This window comes from Acomys russatus, chromosome 6 (genome assembly GCF_903995435.1).
Source record: "Acomys russatus chromosome 6, mAcoRus1.1, whole genome shotgun sequence".
Lineage (NCBI taxonomy): Eukaryota > Metazoa > Chordata > Mammalia > Rodentia > Muridae > Acomys > Acomys russatus.
The window spans coordinates 68,691,979-68,719,520 of record NC_067142.1 but is presented as its reverse complement, the minus strand read 5'-3'; the positions used below and the strand labels follow the sequence as shown (position 1 = coordinate 68,719,520).

Genomic DNA, 27,542 nt, shown 5'->3' with positions numbered 1-27,542 from the left:
GGAGGTGTTTTATTTCACATAGACTCGTTCATATATTATTAAAGAGTATAGAGCATTGCTCAACAGTAAATTTGGGGTTACTTGTGGGTCACTTTGACCCTTCTTCCTTCTTTCTAAATTGTATATGGCATATCACCTGACTCAGTCTTAGGGTTGAAAAAGCCACCTTCTCAATGTATGGTCTTCCTGACATTTCAGTTGGATGTTTGGGGTTTTTGGTTAATCCTCTCTACTCTCCAACCAAGTCTACAGTTGAGAATTTCTGTCTGTTACATTTCCCGATAATTGTTTCCTGAAAGCTTTAAATCACCTTCCCTGGTGTATATGTGTTTCAGTATTCTGTGAAAGACCAGGGAGGGAGGTACTTCTTCTAGAGCTTTTATTTTGTACAGCTTCCTTTTCTTATTATACTTTCCTTCACAACTTGCCGTTTTCTACTGACTATTGTCCAAAAATCTGATAACAGTTGATTCATATATTTTACCATTAAAAATCTGTTTTTGAAAGGAGGAAGAAATAGCATTGCTTCCTTGACCAGAGCAACAGAGCATAATTGACTTAACTTTACACCTTTCTTTGGATATTATCATTCGACTATGCTTCAGCTTCAAATTTCCTTTCATCACTTACTTGCTCTCTAAAAAAAATAAATAGAGCTGTGCCTTCTACAGATGGCTAAGCATTGCCCCACTAATCATTGCAGATACATCGCCTGAGAGAGGGACTTCATTTCCTAGTTCCAGAATGATCCACACACATGACAGATTTCCTGCCATGAACTGACGTCACCAGCACAAAATTCCTACAGTACAAGCACAGACATTAGCAACCTAAAGTATGTGACTGAAAATATCCATGGTTCACAGCATCTCTCTTTCTACAGCAGACTGCCTCCACAACACAACTTATCCCTCATAGCTTTCTGGTAAAGTCCCGAGTACAAGTTTCCAGCAAGTTCTTTTAGAGTGACAAATTGCCTTGCCTCTGCTATAGAGTGTCTTAAGGTTCCCCTTGACGTGCCTGGTCATTAGTCTACCTCCAATGGATCAGGAGGCCCCCTCAACTATCCTTCTAGCTACTAGGTATCCATGTACTTGTTGAATGAGCAAGAACTAGGAAAATAACCATAGAGTGGGTCCTTGAACCAATTAGCAGAGAATACATCAGACCTGAAATGACATCATATTTATTACCTAATGTAAGTCAGCACAGTAGAGTAATCCATTGCCTCAGTTCATTCCCAGAATTATAACAATTTATTGACTCTGATCCTCTAGATTGACAGAAAAAATAAGTGTTCTTGAGAGAGTATCCAACATCACTGGTTCAAGCACACATTGTAAATCTTCACCCAAACTCCCACAAAGGACTTAAACTATATACTAGGATTACTGTATCTCTGCTCTGTGGATTCCAGCCTCTTGCTTCGCACTACTGCCCCATGGATTAACATACACCTTCACAACTCCACATAGTCTTCTTGGTGTTAAGACTGCACCACTTCTCTTTAAACAAAGCCTCTCACAACACAGCCACATGAATCCCAAATCTTGCAATAGCATGCTATAATGGTATAGCACTGTGCTCTCAAACTGTTGAAAAATCAAAAGGTATCTTTTTATATAACATCAAGTTTTCTTCTAATTCTAACATCTAGTCTTCACCTTTTCCTATAAATCTAAAATAGTCATTTTCTTTCAGCTTGAGAAACTTTCTTTATTATTTATAGTAAAGCATTTATTTTCTCTCCATGCCTCTGAAAGTACTTTGCTTTCATTTTATGTTAATTTTTTCTGAAGGATTGTGTCTCTAGAGGGTATGCATATGAAGTCATAGGGCAACTTGTATGTGTCAGTCCTTTATATCTACCATCTAAGTTCCAGACACCTGAACTTGGGTAGTCTTGTTTGACAGCACATATCTTGACCTGCCGAGCCATCTCACTGGCCTGGGTATTAAATTGTAGGTTCAAATACACAAAATTTAAGTACTGATTTTCTTTTTTCTTACTTTGGATTCACTAAGAATCTTGGATTTAAAAGTTTATATTTTCCACTAATTCGAGTAAAATTTTGTCAGCATATCTTGAATGCGTCTATGGTGAATTCTATTTTCTTTTTGAGAGTTCAAGTGAGTGCATGGGTATTAGATTTATTCTTTTTACTCAAATCACCAAGACTACACCTTTTTCACCCATTGTAGTAGATTGGCAAATTCTTCATCTCCCATATTTTAATTTTTAAGTCTTTATTTCTTGACTGAAACTTCATGACTGTTTACTCACTCTAGGCATATACTCCCATAAGACCTTGAACCTATATATGCCAAATGCTTTAATGCTTCTGAATACTAATATACATCATAAAAATGTTCTTCCGTACATATGGCTTGCCCTTTTCTGCAGGTCACACTTTTTGTTGTTCTCAAAATGAGCATTTTCTAATTGCATATTAAAGTTTGTCTATAAATGATAAAGTTTCTAGATTTATTAACCTAATGCATCTGTGTTCTGAGTAGACTCCATTTGAGGATGTCTCAGTTTAAGACAACACTTGTACTTGGCAGAATCATTTACTTTAACCTCCTCTCACCACTATACGCAGAAACAAAATTTACTGATATTATATTAGTAATTATATTAAAATGAGTTACAAACAGATGGCTGCCCATTCTAAGCAATACTTACCTATCCTAGCGCCTGACAGTGTAAGGATGCTTTTTATGAAAATAGTGAGTGAAATAATCAGAACCCTTTTGATTGTAAAACATAGTTCATAAATTACTGCAAAACATACAGGACATTTATTTAAGCAAGAAATCTAATACAAACTCAGTTCAGTTCCAACTGAATATATAAAATGCCCGTAATATATACTCAAAATTATATCCATGATCCTAATAGACCTTGTAACAAAGCCAAGAAAGGAAGAATCAATACTGATTGAAATCAAGCCTTAACATGTGAAAAGTAAAGTTTGTTCTCTAATTAAAAATAATGAATTGTGTGCATTTATGCATATGAATAAAATTATATGCAGCATTGGCTATATTATAGGCAGATTTTTGCCTAATACTCACTTCTGTATCAGTCTCACTCCTACTTCTAATGGCCTGTGTTATCTTAGGAAACTAAATTATCCACAGCACTGTATTCATCTGACCAAAACAATGAAATACAGCAGCCATGTTTATACTATTTTACAGGAGAGCTGTGGGGATCAAATGAATTTATGAATGTAAAGGAACTTTTTTGAACTGCAAAGAGCTGTAAAAATCGAAGAGGTGGTATTTATGGTAGACCTTCGTGGCTCTGACAAAACCTGACATTGACAATTAAAAGGAGGAGGGATCTACTCCAGCTTAAGTTCTCAGTGTGTGATCGATTGGCTGTCCTGTTTTGGGGATGTAGGGAGGCACAACATTGGAGCAGGGAAGACACAGAAAACTAAAGCTGGTCATCTCATAGTGGCCAGTGAGAAAGGGGTGGACACGACAGGATATCACCCCAAGGGGTTGCCTCAGTGGCATAGTTCTTCCTGCTGGACCCAACACAGTACAGTTTCTAGAATCTTCTCAAATACTAGCTGGAGACCAAAGTTCCAGTATATGTGCTTTTTGGAGAGATACTTCTTATCCTAACAGTAGTCAATGAAATAATGCAAATAATTCACACCTTCCTGTACTACCCATCACAACTAAGCTCCCAATGCCAGATCCCTTTGCATAGAAGCCAACAAATGGCCCAACACCTGTTCTGTCACACAGCAGCAGCAATAACAGCTGACATGGTTTTTACACATTTTACACATTTTAAACATGTCTTTCAAAGAAAGATCTGCATGTTCCTACTGTCTTTGATTAAATTTATTTTTCTTGCTCCCTTTTTTTTCTTTTCCCATGAAACTTATACCTATTGATAAAATGTTTTATTCTTCTTACTTTCAGGTGTGCTAAAGCCATTTTCTCCTGTAATGTATCACAGATTGCATTCAGAGAATGGAAATAACATCAAGTAAAAACTTTTTTTCTGGAGTAGTTACCAAATCAATGCTGTGAAGATCACATCATAGAAATTTTGAGATTCATGATAATTTTTCTATAACTTTTTTTTCTGAAAGCTATATTTTTGAAATGTCTTAACTCTTGATTTTATATCTCAGGCTAAAGAGCACTTGCTTGTAAGTTTGTCAAAGTTATTTTCCTGATTAGGGTTCAAACCTATTGATCTAATGTTAGTCCCAGTTCCTTCAAAATAATGATTTTTTTTCTACTTTTAAGGGATTCATTGTTACAAATATGTGAAGAAGTAATAAATACTGTAAATAATTCTGCAATAGGGAAAAGCTCTTTCAAGTGCATTCCCATGTTGCTTACCTCTACTCTGCTCATTTTTTTTTTCTTCTTGACTTCAGATGAGAGAAGTCTAAAAGGCAGACAGGAAAATAATAGGTTGTACTTACCAATAATCATGGCAACCCTTGAAATGACCTTATAGTAAGTGCTCACACATTCAGCTTTCTGAAGATGTATTAAGCCCCTACTTTTGCTCAGTTAAAACTCAACATGATGTTGAGCCAACAGAGGAGAATGACAACCCTGTCCTCTTAATACTTCTGGCCTTTTCAGGATGGTGTGCCACTGTTTAAACTCTTCCTCTCTCTTAATCACCCTCCCACACATCAGTTGACCCAAGTGCCACACAAATTTATTAAAATACCAGCTCTCTGTGAATTTTTTTCTGGCCTCTTAAAATAAATTTGTCCATTTCTCTTTTATATTTTTTTAAGACTACCCTTGACCCAGACAACAATGCCTTACACGGGCCTTCAGCAGTTGTTTTGTACCTCTTGTCATTTTGTCTGACTTCACCCACTGAACTATGAATAACATGAAAAATAGCTCCTGCATTACTCATTATTGTAGCCCAATAGCCAGTTAATTGCTTGGCACATAGTGCTTGGAAAATATACTTGGTGTATATAAATAACATTATAGGCATTTTCTGATGAACAAAGAAGTTGAACAAAAATATGGTACAAAATGAATAGAGGTGTTTGTAATGTGCAAGAGGAGGAAAAATAAGATAAAGGAACTTGAGTATGGCAAGATATTGGGGGAATGATGATAAGAAGACACAATGAAGACATGAAAATAGCCCCACATTAGTAAGCAATGTGGGTATTGTGGATAAATTATAGGAGCCAGAAACCAATGACTCAGTGTCCCTGACTCATCCTATTGGGAGGGATCTGGGACGTCATAGCCTTGCCCACTCATTTGCTGCACTCCAGCCATCTCCCACAGTGAGTCAAAAAGCCACTCAAAGCACGTAAAACAACTACCCTAGTGGGTTGTTGACTTACTGATGAGTGTTGGACAAAAGGACAGGAATGGTGCCGAACACTTAAGGAATCAGTAGAGGAAATGGTAAACCCTGAGTAAAGATTATATTTACCTCCTGATCCCTGCATATCTTCATCTTATATGAATATATATGATACCCATGTGAACTGAGTATGCATCAAAGGTTCCATCCTGAAAATAGTCAAAGGAAATACAGGAGCAAATAGTCTCTAAAGGTGGAAATTAAATTTTGTGTCAAATTTGTGTGCTTTATATTACTACACTCTTTCAAAAATATAATAGAACTTCCAACTTCCAGCTTCCAGACTGTCAATGAATTTCCCCCAGTGGACTATATGGCACCTTCCATTAGTATGAGAGCTAAGCAACAGACAGGACGCTTCCCAGTCAGTACTTACTTGATGGCCCCATGTCCTGTGGCCAATGTGTATGCTGTCTTTAGTAATAGGGTCTTGCCACCAAGTTCTAATGGGCAACCAAAAGCAATGGAGCAGCTTGTGTTGGTACCTCCAAGACCTCACTGGAGAAGTTCCTTTGTGCTGTGAATAATGACTTCCACAGAAACTCTCAACAAGTCTTAAGTGTGGAGAATAAGTGTCTGAGGATGGCTCAACAAACAAATGGGACATCTATAACGTAAATTCATCACTAGGCTCAGGGACCATCACAGAAGAGCATGTGGGAAGACTGTTAAGAGCCAGTGGTCAGGAAGGATCAGAGCAAAACATTGTCTTTGGGACAACTGTACTCATGAACACATAGTGGCTGTGATTTCCTGCAAAAAAAAAAAAAAATACCTCAAGTCAACATTCTTGCATGAAGTGAGAAGGGGCTCATGAGTCCCCATCCCTAACTGAGGAGCTAAGAACAGCTGATGCTTTTTGGTGGGGAAAGAGTCAGTTTTCTGCAAGGATGTGACTCCTGGTAGGTCAGCAATACTCTATAATCTAGTGGGTAGCCCCTCACACAGAAGTATGTGCAAAGTGCACCTTAGAATTGATTAGTTATTAAAGAAAAGCATAGAAACACAAAGAAAGACATAAATTTGGTGTATAGTAGGGTGGAGATGGAGCTAGAAAGAGTTTGGAGTAGATAAGATCAAAGTTAACCAAGAAAATCTCAGAAAATTAATGAAAATATTTCCATTTTATTTTTATTTTAATGGAAAAACACATTCATATTTAAACATAAAATTCAGTGAATCGTTTAAAAGACTTCAGAAAAGTTATGATATCTCAAGCACCGCAAAGCAATTATGAACCTCTGATATCAGATAATTATGCCATTGAACTGGCATGATTGATACAGGTGATACATATAGAGGACCCTTAACATCCAGCCTTGGTCCTCCTCACATGGGTGTCTACAGAACAGAAAGGCTATGGGCCACCTAGAAGATGCTCAGCCCAATATTTGTGAGTCAGAATGGAAAATAAGAGCTTGTGGATATAGTAGCCATGTGTGTCACAAAGTTGGTAAAATGTGGTTGTTTTCATATCTGTGTCTCTTGGAAAAATTTTCCAGCTCTTTTCTGAGTAGAGATAAACAAATTCAAGTGGGAATATCTACAACACAAAAATCACCCAATCATCTTTATTTAGAATGAAAAATAATAGACTACGATCCTGCTAATTTTAATATAAATACCTGGAGAAATATAAACTATGCACAGATTGCTGCTAGAATAAAACTTAGCAACATTAAACTTGAACTCTGGAATCAGCACAGCCCATATATAAGAAAGAAACTTCAATTTCATTTCAGCTGCTATGTAAAAAATAAAAGCAAAAATTTCCATAGGTTGAAAGGAGCCTTTATAAAATATGTAGCTAGAGAGGAGCTTCCTCAGTATGTTTTCTTAACTGCTTAGCCTCTGGAAGACAAAGCATTTTGCTTTGATTATACAAGGAAAAAAAATGAACTACACAGAGAAGCTGATAATAATTAAGGATTTAATGTAACTAAATAATGAAATATGGGACCCTTTTGCAAAGGTCTTTACTTTTCAATCCCTAAGAATTGAGAAAATCCTCTCTAAAATGAGTACATTTTAACTCTTCAAAATGAAAGCCTTCTCCTTTGAGCATGAAGACAGAGATGAAAGCTGTTGTCCCTCAGCTCGTTGTGCACTGGCCCCTTTCTACTGTGTTACACATATAGATGACTTGACTGTCTGAGAGTCTAGGTGAGGTGGAAACCAAAGGAGGTTTCCAAACCAAAACTACCCAGAGTGTAAATAAGTAAGCTTAATTCAATAAAAAAAAATGATTCTTGGACTTGAGATCCAAACATTAGAGCCGAAATCTTGTTTTCTACCATCACTGAGATACTAAAAATAAATGCATTTCCACTCACTGACATTATTCTCTACAGACATTGTATTTGAGCAAGCATGTGGATAATGGCTTATTGGCAAGTAGACATACTGGACTAAAGGTCTCCTGACCAAAAGTTCAAACTCTGTTAAGAGGTGTTTCTGCCCACAGCTCTACATAAAGCATCTTTGACTTCTTTGTTCCTGAGACTGTAGACAACAGGGTTCAGCAAAGGAGTGATTATGGTATAGGTCACAGAGAGAAGAAGGTCTTTTTCTACTGAACTTTCTGACTTGGGTTTAAGGTAGGCAATGGAGGCACAGCCATAATGGACAATGACCACAGTGAGATGAGAGGCACAGGTGGCAAAGGCTTTCTTCCGGCCTTCAGCTGAGGCAATTTTAAGGATGGAAGAGATGATGAGGACATAGGAGATGAGTATCAGCCCTATAGGTACAAGTATCACAAATGAACTGACACCATAATTGATTATCTCATTAAGAGTGGTATCAACACAAGAAAGTTTCATTACTGGATATATGTCACAGAAAAAGTGCTCCACCACTGTGCCGCAGAAGGGCAAACTGAACATGGCTGGCACGTGCAGAATGGCCATAACCAGACCAGTGCCTAAAGACCCACAAACCAACCAGGCACACATTCCTCTGCTCATGATGGTCAAATATCTCAGAGGCACACAAATGGCCACATAACGATCATAGCCCATTGCTGTGAGCAGGAAGCAGTTGTTGGTGGCCAAGGTGACAAAAAAGAACATTTGGGTTGCACAACCTGCCAAGGATATGGTAAGGTTGTAAAAAATCAGACTGGAAAGCATTCTCGGGACAATGACCAGTGTGTATACAGTCTCCGAACTTGCCAACATGCTCAGGAAGAAGTACATGGGAGTGTGAAGGTGGTGGTCCAGGTGCGTGATCGTCACTATGATGATGTTACCAGCCAAAGTGAAAATGTAGATGGTTAAGAAAACCACAAAAAGGGTTGTTTGGTGCTTTCCAAAACTAGAGAATCCCAAGAAGATGAATCCTGTCACTTCAGTGAAGTTCTTTTTCTGCATTCTGCACTACTGGGGTCTCAAAGTGATAAGAAGAGTCATCAAGGGGAAACATCCACCAGCTATGGAACTTTAAAGTAAGCAATGACGACAGGCTGCACTGAAGGCTAAACGGACTCTCTTCTTTTGTGGCAAAGACTCTAAACATCTGGAGATTTAGTCCATGAAGAGGAAACACTTACATGCCTTTTTGTAATGTATGTGTAGAAGCATTAACAAATCCTCCTTTGTAAGCCTTCTGAATACATGCTCATCTCACACAGTATGGTGATGTTGGAAGTGAAGGGGGTAGGATGGAGACGGTCATGCTCTGTTGCCCACTTAACAAGAATTAACACCAGTAAAGGACATGTCAAGAAAATCATAAAGACAGATGTATGAGCAAAATGATTCAGTAGTATGAGGTATTTGAGGAAGATGGACTTTGAAAAAGAAATAGTTGCTAGGTTTAGTGACAAAGTCACTAAGAACCTCTTTACACAGTGTTACAGTGGAATTCTAAATGTGAAGATTTGAGTTCAGCAAGGAAATATGGGCCAGAAATATCACACCCTCAAAGAACAATTGCAAAATGGCTTATTCCTCATTCAGTCTACTAAAAATTGACCTCCCAGAGCTCAACCAAAGAAATATGTATTTGTTGATTGCAGTAGTCCTTCGAGTGAAGTCAAGAAAAGATCTGTGAGTACAAAAACAATTAGTTTCCACTGAAAACAAAAAGAATTTTTAAGACAATGTGAAGTATAGAGAAAAGAATATAGACTCCAGAGTTAAGAGGGAATGAATGGGTGAAGTATTTGGAGCCCAACTGATTCCTATTTTACTACCAGTCAATTTGATGTAATTATGAGAGTCAGAGAATACTAGCCTCTTGATGAGAGAGAGAGACAGAGAGAGAGAGAAAGAGAGAGAGAGAGAGAGAGAGAGAGAGAGAGAGAAACAGAGAGACAGAGAGAGACAGAGACAGAGATACAGAGACAGAGACAGAGACACAGAGAAAGACAGAGAGACAGAGAGAGAGAACATATATATGGGATGGAGATTTGGTCACCTATCACAGATGAGGACTCGAGTTCAGTCTCCAAAAATGTATGCTGGCACACATGGAGGTAGAAGCAGACGCATTAGAAGGTTAAGGTCATCCTCAACTATGTTGTGAACTAAAGGCCAGCAAACAGACAGACAGAAAGATATACAGAGACAGAGACAGAGAACCTGTAAGGATAGCTCATAGGAGTGACCACTTCACTGCTTCTGCTCCATTTCCACAGCTACTAAACAGACCTTCTTTCTCCTGCTCTCTAAGTTTTGCCTATTGGCATCACATGCTCGTGCTTATGAAACCATTCCCTCACATGTCACTGAAGAAGTCTCCACTACTAAGGCGGCCAGACTTTGTTTTTCTTTCTTTCCTTGTCCCTTGGTTTGACACATCTGACCCTACTCATGGAAACATTCTCTAGCCTTGGTTTCCATGGTACCACATTATGCTTCTGTCATCCTAGAGCTTGCTTACTTACAGACCATGAATCTGTTCATTCCGCCTGCACTGTGACCACTTACCTGCTCTCTGGCTCCTCCTCTGCCCTTGCTTCTTTTCTATCCATTCTCTAAGTCACAGTTTTCTCTGCGTTTCTACGTTGACTGCTTCCAAATATCTATTTTTATCAAAAATATTTCACAAATATCCAACTTACTTCTCTCTTGACTTTTATGTGCCTTGAAATCACAATGAAATTTATATAATTTTTAAAACAAATGAATGCCAGCCAATCTCCACGTTTGTATCTTCTTCAGTGACTTCATGACATCACTCTAGTCAATGCATATGCTGGCGTCCTAGAGCTTCACCTACAGTACATAAGATTCCGTAGACTTTCCTTAAAGTATACTTTGCTCTGTCCCAGTTTCTAGATCCATAGTTACCAGCCTAACGTAAAGGTACTCAACAACTACTTGTCACTGACTCAGGCCTATAATCTCAGCACTTGGTAGAGGCCTAAGGGTTACAAGTTCACCACCAGCCTCAACTATTCTGAAAGATCCTTTCTCAAATCAACAACAAAAGCAGTGGTTAAGATAGCTTAATCATCTAGCTAAGAAAACAAAACATGTCATTATAAAAACCATATTTCTATGGAATGACAAATAATTTTGGGAAAAGATCTATAAATTTTAGGACCCACACGACTTCCATTACTCTATGGATCAACATGGCATGAGACAGACACAAACACAGACAAGTGGGACTCCATAAACCCCTAGGGCTGTGATTCTTTGTGGCTACTGTTTCATTGCTCTCTATTTGTTTTCAGAATTACCTTTTCTATCACATGCTGTAATTCTTAGGAATTTGAGTTTACTGAGTTTATCCCCATTAATTCAAATTCCTCTGAAGAAGTTTCCATCTCTAAAGCTGTCAGCCTTTGCTTTTTCTCTCTTACTCTTGTTCTTCTACACTTCATTTAACACTTCTGCCCACTGCCCCATGAAAACATAGAACAATGTAATGTATAATTCAAAAATACATCATTTAGGTGGTCACCCATTTTTTCTAAAGGCCTAAGGTGTCTCAATGATACACTTTCAATAATTCTTCCTGGAACAAGCAAAGTCTCAGAAAGGAAAAACAAACTTCAAATTTTACCCCATGACATATGAAGAAATTATTCTAAATGAATCATAGGCATGTACAAAAGACAAAGCTATAAGAAATTCTAGACAAAAATAAGAGATGAAAATTTGTGACCCTCAAATAAGAGAAAGGTTCTTAGTGGTAAAACAAAATGCCTAAATTAAAATAGAACAAATTGCAGCTTAAGTCTCATCATTGTTAGAAAAAGAAAAAGATAAATCATGCCCTAGTAGAAAGCATTCCCAGCATAAAACTCTGAAATTATATCCAGAATACACAAAAAACTTTGAAAGTCAATGATAGGGACACATTTTAAATTGCAAAATATTTAAACATTTACTAAAATACATAAAATACCTAATAATCACATGAAGGAATCTGAGCAACATTACCCATTGAAGAGATGCACAATAAAATCACAGTGAGATGCACACCTACTCAAATGGCTAAAATTAAAAGGCTTAACAACACCTAACGCAGTAACCAAGTGAAAGAACTGGGAGTCTTAAATATTGATGGTTGGAATGTGAAGTGTTATAGCCTATTTGGAGGACAATGTGATAATTTTTTATTAAGTTAAATCTGTACCAATATCCATGACTCCATAATTTTTCCTGGGCATTTACACAAGAGAAAAAAAAAGTGTCCACAAAGGGATATTCATGTCTAGATTTTTTAGGAGTCATTTTCCTAAAAGCCCAAAGCTAAAAACTAAGTCTAAATCATGATACAGTTACATAAAGAAATATTCTCAGCTATATAATTAAATATTAAAATGGTCTGGGGAATTGTCTCAAATGAGTCAGAGTACTAGTTTCTCTTCCAGAGAACCTGGGTTCAATTCCCAGCTCTTATAGATCTGAAGACTTAACAAAATCAGAAAATGCATACTAAAATTGATGAACTCTATATTGTGAGATATACAAAGCTTTGTTGCATTCCATTGTGTGACATCATATGGGCTCACACAACATTGTATAAAGCCCTATTGTTTGTCATTAGGGTCTTGTGCATGTTAAGCAAACATCTGCCACTAAACTACACCCCTAAGCTCTTGCATCATATTATATTGTAATATTCTATGTACTTCAGCAGAGTTAATACTTAAATTGATTCTCATTTGATTACTTCCTGAAGGAAGTATTGGAGAGGAACATGGTAATATTAGAAACATTGGAATTAGGTGACTTGGATGTGGATCAAGAGACTGTGGATGTCAAAACATGAGGGCTGAGACAAAGCAGTTGTTTTGTGTCTACAACGGCTTCAGACGCCAAGTTGGAGCTGGAGACTTAAGCAGACTGTCTGAGTTTTAATGTACTAATCATACACTGCGTTTCCAATCTGACAGTCCTCTGCTGGACTGACAAAAATTATCACAACATCCACTGACTCTCAGAAAGTCTGTTGGCCCTTACACCATCTCCTCTGCTACAGGAAGGATAACATCCCTGGTGCACAGGAACATTCCCATATCCCCTATCAAATCTGTGCTCGTATCCATATTTTCCACCTTCCCTGGAATGCCCGTTGTTTCTTGCAGCCCACTAAGACACTAGGTCCTGTCCTTAGAATAACATCTTCATCCTTCCCAATTCATATCTGAATTTGAAGTGAAATTATATTCTCATTCTTAGCATTAAAACTGAAAAAAAAATTCAAGCTTCTCAAACACAAATAAATCTACTTTTAATTTTTAAAATTGTCTCACATAAACGTTTTAAGACTCGGCTCATTGCCTACCACATCCACAAAGTCCTGTCATAACAACCCAATACCTCATCCTCCTCCCTTTCATAAGGGTTGTGCCCACTGGTGTGCTGCAGCCTGTTTGCCTCAGCTCAGCTCAGCACAGCAGCAGGCTGCACACATCATCTCCTAGCCCCATATTCAAAACTTTCATATTTGCTAGACTTAAATCTATAGAGAATTTTTAACTCAGGAACTAACAAACATTAAAAATCAAGACTTGCTTATTTTCCTGAGACTTGGTTGTTAATATTTACTTCCTGTTGCTTTGAGCAATGTTGTCTCCTTTGTGGTAGCCCCACTTAGAGTCAGAGTGCAAAACTCTCCAAAATTGCCCTAAAATTTCTCCAGCAAACTCAAGAAAGCACTCAATAAGTTTTCACTGGTTGAAGAATCTAGAATTATCAGTGCAATATAAGTTAGCTGTATGACAAAAAAACAAAGGTGCTACCCATAAAAATAGTAGGGCCTAGCAATGAGCTGCATGCTGCTAGCATGCAGCACCGCGGAGTGAAAAGTGATTTCTTTCTCTATCCTTCTTCACATATTTCTGCAGGGAACCAAATGGCACTGCAAATTGAGAACAACTTTGGGAAGGGAGAACAGTTGAGCAAGAAAGAGAGGATGTCTACCCAATGGACAGGACGTTCCTCACAGTTGAGTGGAGAGTGGGCTCTGACTTTCACACGAACGCTGGTGCCCCATATTTGACCACGTCCCCTGGATGGGGAGGGCTGGTGGCACTCAGAGGAAGGATAGCAGGGTACCAAGAAGAGACTTGATACCCTATGAGCATATACAGGGGGAGGAAGTCCCCCTCAGTCACAGTCATAGGGGATGGGAGTAAGGGGAAAATGGGAGGGAGGGAGGAATGGGAGGATACAAAGGATGGGATAACAATTGAGATATAATATGAATAAATTAATAAAATACATTTTTTATAAAGAAAAGAGTTCAAGAAATCCAAATGAATAAAAATCAAAATATGATGCTCAAAGATTAAAAAAAGAAAGAAAGGAAGGAAGAAAGAAAGAAAAGAGAGGATGAGCAGTTCAGAGTTTTCACTTAGTAAACGTTCACTATGGCAATCGACAGGGACAAGGATGTCAGTGGTGATCACAGGGGGTCAGACTTCCAAGAGCTGAATTTTCCAGCCCTTGTTTTTGCTATGTGGTCAATGCATTTACTGTCCAAATCAAGAGCTCGGAGTTAGGTGAAGTGTTAGCAAATTATCTCTGTGTACCAACATTACTATCACTCCTGGGCCCTCTCCTTTTTCTTGTTGTATAGATGTCAAACTCACTGGTTCTTCAATTAGTTGCTTAAGTTGATCCCCAAATATAACACCCAAGAAACTGTGAAATTCTGAGAAACCTGTTTAGTTTTGCCAACTTTCAGTCGCATATGCATGTTACATAGCAGTAGGACTGATGTCAAAGAAATATTGTGAGGATTAAATGAGCTGATCCATTTAAAGTGTTTAGGACACAGTACATGCTCAATAATTGATGTCTTGGATTATCTTTGGCATGGCTTTGTAGCAAAGAGAAAATATTCAGGAATTTTTTTAAAAAATCAATGAAAACAACAAAAAAGTATTAAGTTATGAAAGTTGACAGGGAGAAAGGGATTGGGAGGGTTTGGATGGATTAACCTATGAGGAAAATAACACTGAAAGGAACTAATGAAATGAAAAGTTAGTGCAGCCAATGTTTTGATTATGAAGACTATATGTCAAATAAGACAGGAAATAGAAATGTTTGAAACATGGAAAGAATTTATTATCAACTATATTGGTATGTATAAGAAATCATACCTATTTTCTAAATCTTAGTTTTCCTATGATACAATGGAATTTTTTTTAATCTACAACTTGGATCAGTTCCCTGGAAATTAACATAATATGTAAATGAGTACTGCAAAAAACAAAGAAAGAAAACTCTTGAACCACTCCTCCTAAGATTTAGGAAGACAATTCTAAGATATCACAGAGACATAAAGCAGCCAATTCTAATATAGCAAAGAGGCAGAAAGCAGTCCCTTTATAAATCTGTGATTATTATATCTTTCTGAGTAATCTATGCATGGAAAATACTTGGTAGCAGATGCATGTAGGAAAGAATTTGGAAAGCTGTGCTGTTAGAGCTCAACAAGCTTCTCTGTGATGTTTAATTCCAGGTCTTGGCCAAGGATGAGCACAGGACCAGTTGGGACTAGAACCTGACTGAGAATAACGGATGGCAGTCCCAACACATCTCAGATCTGTTCTGACCACAGCTGCAAAACAACAAAAAAATAAAATGGAAAATTGTCTCTGTGCCTCCTCAAGGCTCCTCCTTGCAATTGCTCACCTCTCTCCAGATCTAGATAGACCTGCAGCTTAGAGGGGAAAAGTGGTGTGTCACGACATACTCGTTTGTTTCCAAGCTCTGAAGGCAGTGCTAATAGAAGAGGAAGCTTCTGTGCAGACAGACCAAGAGGGAAATCTCAGAAGGAAGCCATGTTGTCTACTCTGCCCTCCGGGGTGTCCTGTCTTCACATTTCCCTAGGCATCTCAAGGGAACCAGAAGTCATGTTCCAAATAGATACCAGGGGAATTTATTAAAAACGGGGATTTTTATCTGTCTTGGGTGTTGGTGCTGTGGGATCCCCAGAGCCTGCCTCCCAGGTGCTTTCACTTCCCTTTCTTCAAACCTTGCTGACGATATCAGTTTATGAGTTTTCTCATCAAAAGACAGTGGGCTCATTGGCATGTTGTTTCCAGGGGGAAAAAGACATTGGTGGGATTATTTCAATCTCAGCTGGATAGATTTTTTTTTCTTAGAAAATCATATCCCAAGTATTAATTGTTAGGCTCCCAGGGGACTTTGAATGTGTGTATCAAATTCCTGGCACCTAAAGTTCCCTCTGTTTGCACAATGCCAACTCTGCTTGGGTGATGCAAGTTTCTTTCTACAATTATGATGGCTATTGACTGTCAACTGAATGGCATCTGGAGCTAACCAAAATCAAAACAGAGAGGGCACACCTGTGAGGGACTTCTGCTCAATTTGAAGTAGGAAGATCCACGGCCAATCCAGATCTTTGAGGTAGGAACTCTTGCTTTTAATCCAGATCTTTCGAACTGGGAAGACACATGCCTTTAATGCAGATCATGACCCCAGGTGGAAAAGGGCAAGAGGAAAGGACATCTCTCCCTCACCCACACCAGCCCATGGCAGACAAGGGGCAGGGCCAGCTTTCTTGCTCTAATGTCCTCTGGGTCAGCTCTCCTATGCTTTCCAGGCTAAGGATGGAGCCAGATCTCCCCTGCCTGTACCCTCTGGGCAGGCTCACTACAATCTCCAGCAACCAGGGACAGCTCTTCTGGACTTTCAAGGTAAAGTGCTGGACCTTCTGTCCAGTGAGACTGGACTGGCTCTGCACAACACTCAGCTATCAACACAGCCCAGGTATTAGCCCAGACCAGCTATGTCTGCCTGGTCTTTGATGGTAACAGACCCCCACTTCTGCAGGGCAATTGACCCAGACACAGCCATGGTAGCAGCAAAGGCCAGGACCTCACCATGGATTCAGGTGGCATTGCCAGCTACTCACATCAGGCTATCCCTTGCTACCCTCGAGTCTCCAGTTCTGTCTTCAATGTCTTCACTGTGTGCACAACTTTCTGCCTCTCTTTCTCCTCTGTCTCTCCCCCACTTACTTGCTCATCTCAGTGACGCCCAGTGCCTCTGGGTATCTGCAGTCATCTCAGGAGTGCTATGCCCTGTGTGGGTGGCATGGCACCAAGCCGACTTATCTCTGACTTCCTCTCCAATTATCCCTTAGTTCAGTTTTCTCTTCAGTTCATAATGACCTTGACACTGCATAGTCCTTAATACTTCCAAAGTTATGTGAAGCAAATATGGAAATTCATCACAAATGAAGTTCATGTTCCTTTATGCCCAAGATCTATACCCTTCTCCTAGCACATGTTTCTATCAGCCCTTGCATATGACAGAGGTAATGTGAGCATTAGGTCTAAATCCTCCAACATGTAGAGTTTCATTGTGCATTTTTATACATATATCATTAACACTGTTCTTTTCATTTGAAATTTTTCATACATTAAATGTTGATCATATTTCTCACTCACCCAACTCCTCTCAGATTCTGCCATCTCCCCATCCATACAAGTTCATATTCATACTCTTCTCTCTTCTCTCTTCTCTCTTCTCTCTCTCTCTCTCTCTCTCTCTCTCTCTCTCTCTCTCTCTCTCTCTCTCTCTCTAAAAAAAAAAACAGAAAACAAACAACAAAAAATAAAAATCAGAATAAATCAATAAGACAAAAAATATCCCAAAACAAAACTACAAAAAACGTAGAGTTTGTTTTGTGTTGACCAACTACGTCTGGGCATGGGCCCCACCTTAAAGTGTGGTAGATATACCCAGTGATAATCTATTGGTGAAAACTGATTTTCTTTTTGCCAGTGGATATCCATTACAGATAACTTCTTGGTTAGGGGTGAGGGGACCCAGTGTCCACTCTTCCCTCTCTGTGCTAGGATCCCATTTCCCTGAATCTGTATAGGTCTTGTGCCAGAAGCCACATTGTTTGTGAGTTTATATGTTTATCAGTCTTGTTGTGTCTCGAAGGCACTGTCTCCTTGGAGTCATTCATCACATCTGGCTACCACAATCTTTGCAATTCCTCTCCTGCATGGATCCCTGAGCGTTGGGAGAAGGACATCCTACTTAGGATGTCCCCTCTGTGGCACATGGCAGCAGCATATCCTGGAACTATGTGCTGTTGGAGGTTGCAGGGTTTGGAGCTGAGTGATGCTGATGATTACCTGTCTCTCCTCACAACATACAGAGTATCCTCCACAACCCTAGTCAGTAGAGGTGAAGCTTTAATTGGGCACCAGCTTGTTCTCTGTGTTCTATGATGTGAGTAAGTGTTCTCTTCACAACAGCTCCAGAGCAACCAACAGCCTTGGCAATAGCCTGTGGCATTTAGAGGGTCCATGGGTCCATTCAGAGGCTTTACTAGGTGGCATAAGATGTCAAGTTGGGTCATTGTCTCCCCAGTTGTGTTTGGACTCCATTTATGTTCTTTGCATGTGTATTTCTTTCTTTCTTTCTTTCTTTCTTTCTCATTTTGTTACCTGAACATTCCAAATATTACAATTCAGTGATTGTCATAAATACTCTCAAGTTTTCTAGAGTTTCCTCATGTCCCTCTTCTATCTTTCTCCCCTCTTTTGTTTATATATATATAAAATCTTCCTTCCCTGTAATTGTTCCCTTTCTACTTTCATGGCCTGTACACACAGACACACACACATACACACACACAGACACACACACACACACACACACACACCTTTAAAACTAATTTTGTGTGTGAGAGAAATTATACTATTTATATTTCTGTGTCTGCCTTACTTCACTTAACAAAATGGTCTCCAGCTCCATCAATTTTTATACAAATGTCACAATCTCATTCTTCATAGCTGGGTAAATTTTCATGGCACGTGTATCATATTTTCTTTTTCATTTATCTGTAGGTAGATTTCTGGCAATATCTTGGCTATTGTGAGCACTGCCGCAGTAGACGTGCAAGTATATCTGTAGTATGTTGGCTTTTATTCTTTCAGGGATATACCAGAAATGATGTAAGTCAGTCATATGGTTCTATTTTTATTATTTGAGGAAACTCCAGACTTAAGACATGATTCCATAAACCGCACCAGTTTATTTTTTACCAACAGTGTATAAGGATCTCCTTTCTCCACATCCTTGCTAGAATTATCCAATATTGGTTTGTATCTTTAAACAAAATTTTAACCATAGTGAAATGTTGTAGGTAAAACACAAGAGAGCCCTGTACAAACTTCTCCCAGATTTACACGTTGCTTACATTTTGTCCCATTTGCCTCATCGGGTGACATCTAAATTATATTAGAGTAAGACATTGTGTTCTTCATTCCTAAATAAATCAGTGTCTGCTTCCTAAGGGAAAGAAGAGTATCTTAAATAACATAATCAGAATTTAAATATATTAAGGCCATTGTCTCATCTTAAACACCTACTTTCAAGAAGCAAAATAATACGTAGAGCTTGGTGATCCTAGTTTTAGCAGGAGATTTTGGTAGGACAGTGAAGGAATTCCCCCTTTGGACCTTTTCCTCTAGAAGGAAACAAGTTTATTTAATACACTATAAAGACTGAAGCAGCAGCCACAGCAGTAAGAACCAACTGGCACTTGTGGCCATGGGCTGCAGGGGTGTCTATGTTAGAGGAGCCTTCCTTCATTGGGCTGAGCCAGTCTGTGTGTCTCATACCTGGATGGATATGCCATTACTATGAGAATCAGAGCAGGTCTGAGACATCAGGTTACAGCTAATTGTGTTGACCATATCATTCTGAAGCCCTCCTATGTTGCTGGATAGAATTTTGGGTTGGGCAAGGGGGTGAGGAAATGCTTTTGGGAACAAGATTTTCCTGTTTCTGGTGACTTCGTTATGGTGTCCCAGCAAAGGAAGGGCACCAAAGTCGGAAGACCCCTCCCTTACTCTTCATTACCTCCCCCTCTTCTACCTGCTCAAGAGCATTGTTCTAAAGCAGTCAGCCTCCTGAGATTGACCGATTGCCCAATACAAACATCCATCCCTTCGGAAACCCTGCAGTATTCATCTCTAATTTTCTCCATGACCCAAATAACCACTCTTACTTTTCCCTTGATTATAGCTCATCTATCTTACCTATCTTCTGTGTGCCTTATCCGTCTTCTCTTTTTGTGTTTTCTCAAAGAACAGTGGCTTTTTCTAACAAGTCAAGAAGAATGGTTAGCAAATGCAGGGCTCATTGCTTTCAAACATTTCAGTTTTCCCTTTAAACAAGGACATTCTTCTTAGTGAACACATAGCACTCCCTCAAACCAGGAATGAACACTGTAAATCCTTACTATCATGAAAATCTTAGTTCATAATCAGGGTTTCCCCAAGTGTGTCCATCCAAATCTCAATCACAAGGGAGTCAAATTCAGAATTACTCAGAATCAAACTTTGCATTTAATATTTTTTATCCTGTCAATCTCTCTCAGTCTGGAAAAGGCTTTCCTTTTTTTATTTTTATTTTTTTTTTTTTTAGTTTGGTTGCTGTTGTTGTTGTTTTACTCCAAGATTACAGCTCAGTGATTGTCTTAAATATCCTCACATTTTCTAGAGTTTTCTCATGGTTGTGTTTGGGTTTGAGTTGTTGATAAAGAAGAAATTATTTTTTTCATTGTTCATTGCATGCTAATAGGTGGCAAGATTCTGAATTATTCTTTTTCTTTTTTGTTTTTTTCCATGCTATGAATGGAATTCAGAGACTTGTGGAGGCTAGGCCAGTGCTCCACCATTAAACTATTCCCCTAGCCTTGCTTTTCTGCCTTTTTTTTTTAAATTAAAAATGTTTTTAATACAATCCATTCTAATTATGGTTTTCCATTTCCCCTCCTCCAGCTCCTCCCATGTTCTCCCAACTTCTCCACCAAACCAAACCCACCCTTTCTTTCTCTTTCTCTTTCATTAGGATACAAACAGGCATTTTTTTTTTAAGAAGCAGCTTTCCTTTTCTGAGATGGACTCTTAACATACGAGTCAGTCTAGATTCCAATTTACTATGCTCTTGCTTCAGCCTTCTGTGTGTTGGAACCAGATGTACATGCCAACCTGTCGGCATCCAAATTACCCTACCTCCAATGATGTCCAACCACTTTACTTAAAGAGTATAAACCAAGTTTCTCTATTTTTTAGTACCTCATTTATCATTTTGGGTGGATAGCCATTTTGCACTTCATCATATTTTTATTACTAATTTGTCATATTATTATATATTTGTGGTTTGCTATTTTATTCAATGGTTTATAATTACTTTCATTATCTACACTAGCATTCAAATTATTTTAAATTCGTTCCAAGTGGGCCCCTTTAATTTATCTTTGGTTCAATTTTGACCAGTCTTCATTACCGTAATCAGAAGAGAACTACAAATCAAAGTCAAACAGGAGTATTACCTGTTTGAGCGGCAGCCTCCGAAAATAATCAAAAACTGGATGTGGATAAATTGTAATCCTTATACATTATTAATAAAAATGTAAAATAGTGAAGCCAAAATAATTTAAAATGCTCACTAGTCTTGGAGAGTAAAACAGGGTGTTCTGAACATGACAAGACCATTGTGCTCATGGACTCACAGTGCTGTGGTTGCCCGCACAGGACCTGTGCAAGGTCAGTCCAGTCAACATTGATCCTGCGGTTAGAAGGAGTTCATAAGTCCCCACCCCTGCTTCAGGAAATACGGCTAATTGATGGTCTGGTCAAGGGATAGTCACTTCTCTCTTAGGGTATGTGCCCTGGGAACTATACCGTATTCTACTGAATAAACCTACCCAGAAGGTGTATGAACCTCACAAATTGGAGTTGATAGGATACTAAACAAAAAAAGGGGGGGGCGGGGAGAAAGAGGACACCAAGTTGTGGGGGGATAAGGAGGAGAAAAAGATCTGGTAGGAGTTAAGTGAGGGTATTTGGGGGTAAATATATCTCACACCCAGAAGTATATAGACATCACAAATTGGGTCCAATGGGTAGTAAATTTTGAAAAAAGTTATTTTCTATTAAAAATGGAATTTTCATGCAATCCAAGAATTCTACTTCTGGATCTACCAGAAGAATTGAAGTCAAGATCTTGGAAAGACAGAGCACCACAGGTTCACAGCAACATTATTCACAATAGCTAAGATATAAAAATATTATATATATATATTTCTAAAGGATGAATGAATAAAGAAAATGTTATATGTATGTACAATAGAACAGATGAGAAGTGAGGAATAACTGTTGCTTCACAGGCATATAGCTCTGATTATACACAGTTAATATATTCATACACCTGTGAACACCATTAAGCCTTAGTAAACAAAGCTTTATTGGGTACTTAAAAGTGCATCCAAGTATACAAACCACAATAAAGAATAAAAGATCCTTAATCTGAGAGAATAAACATAACAAGTTGATTAAGAGTGAATAGTTTTTTTGTCTCCTTTTCAAATCTATCATCTATCTATCTATCTATCTATCTATCTTTCTATCATCTATCATCTATCTATCTATCTATGTCTGTTTGTTTGTTTGAAAGAAAGAAATGCCAATATAACTTTCTATTACTTAATTCCCCAAAACATTTATTTAGCACCTAGTATTTATGGAGCAAATTGATAGGCAGTAGGTGAGACCTGTAAAAAGGAGAAAACACTTTAAGACTCTTTTTACATAAAAAATGTATTTAGATAATATCATTTGATATACATAAGAACAGGATGTCTATATATAAATACTTTCATTATAAGACCAAGTATTGGAATTACTAAAAAACTGACATACTGTTAATAATAACTTTAAGCACTAAGTATCCAAAAAACACTCAACCAAAAGTATTTAGCATGCATTTTGTATTCACTACAACTCTGTTTCATATATGAGGAACAATAGATTCAGAAGGTTGAACATCTTATGAAGTTTACACATTAAGAAAATGAGAGGGACATAATTGTAATACAGATTTATCTGATTCCAAAACATTTACACTTCATCACTATGGCATTCAGAAGGTGGAAACATCCCATCTTAGATCAGGAGACATTCCATGAAGCAGATGGCATGTGAGATTGATTTTTAAGAACTATTCAAGCTCTTAAATCAGAGACATGTCTAAAAAATATTTTAGGTATAAAGAAAGTGAGTCAAAGTACATAAAAGAAAAGCCCTGAAGTGTGTAAGAGGACCCACAAGAAGGAGAAAGACCAACAGATTGAGAGAAATAGCAAGAGACCAGGGGAGGGGAGAATTGAATGATTCTAGACCTTGGGTTACTTGAATGATTCTAGACCTTCGGTTACTAAGTACATATTTCACTTAAGGGGCAAAGTACACTCCAAGCAGAACTCCATCTCTGCATACACTTCTCTCAGACTTACAGCTGAATGATATCAATTAGAATCTGACCAGTTCTGAGGATTCAAATAAAGAATGGCAGTTACTAAATCTGGAAATCCAAACCCATTCAAGCAGGTTGGGAAGTGGAATGAAGAACAGGGTATGAAGTTCTTTCCAGAAAAATGAAAGAACATAAGAGCAGTCACAGAGAAACTAATATGTTGTTTTTAACAAAATCTCAATTGTTCAACTTTACCAATAAACAGAGGATAGATGCTCGAGTGAAAGCCTGCTAGCTCAGAGAAGCAGAGAAAGCACCCAGAAGACATTCCTCCCCAGCCAACATCCTCAAGGAAAGGAAAAACAAAACAAAAACAAACAAACAAGCAAACAAACAAAACCCCTTCCCTATGCCTTTTCAAAAAAAAAAAACTCGAACTGATTGTTTCTCTCTTCTAGTTCCTGTGCATCTCTCTACCCATCTTCCTGACTTCTTATTCTTTATGTTTTTTCCTATGTTCACTCACTGCTAACTGGTTGCTTGCTCTGCCTCTTGACATATAATTGAAGCAGAAAGCTCTTGGACTAAAGGTGTGTGCTAGGGCTGAGCCACACCACAACTAGAAACAGGTTTTCCCAGTAAACAACACAATCTTGGAGTTCATAGTGTGATCAAATATCCTGCAACAGTAGTCACATTAATATGAAGAGCACTTTAACAAGATAAACTACTTATACTAAATAGAATATTAAATATCTGTAGTTAAGAAATTTTTGGAAATCTGGAAGAAAGAACAAGTGTACAATATTCTTACTGTAGTCACATACATTTACTTATAAGGGAGATAGAAATCAATGCATAAAACTTAACAAGTAAGAAAGGAAAACCTAACTACCTCATGTTATGTAGTAGACATTCAAAAGAGATGTTCAGTGAATGTGTGCATGAATGGATGTGGAGACATCATCATCATAAATATGGTTATTAAATTTTGCATTAAGTGGCTTGAGACATATGAGAGAAAAACACCTTATATATAAGCTCATAAAGACCTAGACCACGGCTCAGAAGCTTCTGAAATGTCACAGGACCTTCCAATTAAGGGGTTTGTGAAAAACAGAGTGAGGCCATCTTGATACAGGCAGCCCAACCTCTCATCCTATTCATAACCCCACAATTGAACATCCACCTTTCTTCCAGTAACAAAATCTAACCCCTGGCAGTCAATTCTGTCTAAAAACTCTCATTGATTTCCCAGCCCAGAGCCTCATCATTCCTGCTTCTACAGAGACTCTGATAGCAAGCATCAGAATGTACGACTGGAAAATCACTCACTCACACAGTGCTGGCACTTTCCATCCCCTGTTGCTATCCAAGATTCATATAAAGCCTGAATTTCCTGCATTTCTAGAATGTGAATCTCTACATAATTACATTAGATAAGTAGACAGAGCCATGTCTGCCTTTTGCCCTTTGGTCATCATTGTTACTTTAATCTTTAAGCATTGCCAGCCTTTGCTCAGTCAAATAGGAACATGTGGAGTCCAAGAGCATATGTGGTAGAGTAGGTAGGTTGGAAGTGACAGACCATGAAAATGAGAGAGGTTGATGAAAACAAATTGAATTCATGATATGTCTTAATATATATAATTATAGACATGTATATATGCAATGCCATGTGTATGTATTTTGATCATGTCTATTTACCTCCTACTAAATACCTCCAGCTCCTCTTAGACCCTCCTCACCACATCCCCCTCCCAACTTCATGTCAACTTTTTAATAGCCTACTAAGTCCAAAGAGTGCTACTCACATGTGCATAGATGTAAGGGCTATCCACTGCAGCATGGGAAAACCTATCAAAGTCCACACTGGCACCAAAAATTACCCTTCCTTCCCCTAAAAGCCGTAAAATGTTAATACCTCCTCATCTGTGAGTGGGGTCTTGTGAGGCCCTGTGTCTTGATCTTGTGTAGGTCTTGTGCAGGTAACTATATCTGCTGCTAGTTTATGAGTGTATCAGCCCTGCAATGTGCAGAGGACACTGTCTTACAGCAGTTGTCCTCCAACCTGTGGCTTACAACCTTTCCAGTCCTTTTCTGTAGTGTTTCCCAAGCGTTCGTAGGGAAGGCTGTGATGTAGATGTTACACTTTAGGCGGAGCCCTCTGCCATCAGTTGCCCCTGTACTTTGATCAGTAGTGAATCTCTGTATTAACTAATATATGATCTTCCTTGTTCACATTTCAAGGGTAGATGATGTTATTACTTTATTTCTCTCACATGTGTGAATAATAAGGTATTCATTTTGCGCACATGAGCTTGATCGAAATTGGAGAAACATTTACAGAACATTATCAAGTTCCTCCTGCCTGTACTGACCTCTGCACAAAAGACTTATTCTTCTCCCACAGCTCCTAGATGAAGAGCAATGAGATGACCATTTTTAAGTCTAGAAATAGATTACAAACTCACCACTAAGAATGACAAGATTTCCCCTAATTTCTACTAGCAGTTTCCTGACCCAATGCACATCTGTGCAGATGGGAGTCCTCAATGGACATTGATTGCTAAGCTCTGGTTTGATGGAAAGTCTCTGAAGCAAGCATTTTATGCAGAGGCTCATCCAAAGATGATTTCCATATGGGAGCGTGTTTCTTAGGTTTGATAACTGCCAGTCTGCTATGAGAAAGATTAAGAATTTGGGCATGTGGGATTCTGTGCTGTCCCTGGAAAATACCATGTTTGTTTATCAGAGTCTACTTTGAACCCAGCAACATGAACTTGGTTTTTAACTGTGAAAGGCAGGATTACTTAGTCACCATGACCTGTAAGTGGGGGTAAGAAAAATCACCAACAGGAAATACTTACAGGAGAAGATAATGATACTTTGACCTGTAGATCAGGTCTGCTATTTTCTTTTAATTTCTCATTTATTGAATTACTGGGTTTATATTAAATACAAAATCTCTTGGTGCTTGCTCATTATTTTCATCATTCAAAGTATCTCCTAAGCAGTCCCATCTTTAAAATCGAATACTGGGAACTAACCAAAAACAGTTGAAGCCAAAGAAACCACTGGAAAGAGCATATGAGGCTTCAGTTATAATACAATGCCAGAAAACTGGATGTTCCAGAAATGGGTGATTGAGCCCATTGCCGTCTGAGCCTGCAAATAGTTCCTAAATGCTGAAGGAGAAATGCAGCCTGTGTCTCTCTCAGGTCCTATCAGCTTCACAACCAAGTGATAAGAGAACAGGTAAGTGAGTCAATAGCCAGGCAGGTGCTTTGTGAAAAGAGAGTAGAGGATCAATGAGAGATGTGTTTTCTATCCTTCACCTACATCAATCTGAGAATTGTCTCATCAGAGTGAATTTGAACTTGGTCTATATCAGGGACCTAAGAATACAGCTTAACTTATGATTTGTTTCCAAGAAGTTCTATAGACCCTAAAAGAAATTCACTTAGCAGGCAGGATGGAAGTCAATAAGCCCGTTATGGGAGCAACTTTGGTAGAGAAAATCGGAGAACATCAAGAGCAACAGATGGCCCTTTTGGGTTAGTGACTTTTTGTCACCCAAAGCAAGGGTAGTGATGGAACGTAAGGTAGAAAGGATTTATTTTGTCCAGCTTTAGGGATTTTAGGACATGCTTGGCTGGATCCATTACTTTGGGGCTTAAGATGAGATAGAAAGTACATTATGACAGCAAGCACACACTGGAGAAATAGGCGATTGCCTCAGATTGGCTGGGAAGCAGAGAGGCAAAGAAAGAGCCTCAAGATAAGGGGTATCCTTCAAAGGCAAGCTTCCAATGACCTATTTCCTCCAAGTAGGCCTAATTCCCAAAAAGACCCATTCAGCTATGAATGCATCCAGGTACTAACCTCCTAAAGATTGCAGTACCTTCACCATCCAGTCAGTTAATAGTGCCACCATCTGGGGAACAGCTTTTAATGTGAGCCTTTCTAGGACACTTCTTTTCCAAATCACACAACACGTCATCCCTATCCCCAGAAGCTCATGTTTATATCATAATATATAATGCTTCGGGTTTTTCTCTAAGAGTACTCTTAGTCTCAATAGTTCTGATGTTTCTCAAAAGTCCAAATTCAAAGTCTCCTCTGAGACTAAATTTAAACATAATATTGGCTTGAGTTCCTATAAAATAAGGCAAAATCAAATATAAACAATTGTATGCAGTAAATATTATCATTCTAAAATGGAAAATGGGGCAAAGAAAAGTGGTGGAATTAAGACAAGACCAAAGCCCATGAAAGCAAATGTTAAATCTTTTTTTTAATTAGTTGATTTAATTATTTACTTTTTCTTCCCATTGCAGCTTCCCATCCCTCCTCCCCTACCCTCATCCTCACTCCCTCCCTCTCTCCTCAGATAAGGGTAGGACTCTCATGGATATCAACCCACCTTGGCATAT

General features: G+C 38.5%; 2 protein-coding genes across 4 annotated transcripts in view; both read right to left on the bottom strand.

Annotated features, from left to right (window-relative positions):
• Positions 1 to 27,542, bottom strand: part of Tagln2 (transgelin 2) — a 960,136-nt gene that overhangs the window by 531,080 nt on the left and 401,514 nt on the right. The gene's annotated exons all lie outside the window — the stretch shown is intronic.
• Positions 7,767 to 8,915, bottom strand: LOC127190725 (olfactory receptor 16). The gene has a single exon (XM_051147903.1). The coding sequence runs from the start codon at positions 8,755 to 8,757 to the stop codon at positions 7,828 to 7,830; it is 930 nt and encodes a 309-aa protein (XP_051003860.1). The 5' UTR covers positions 8,758 to 8,915; the 3' UTR covers positions 7,767 to 7,827.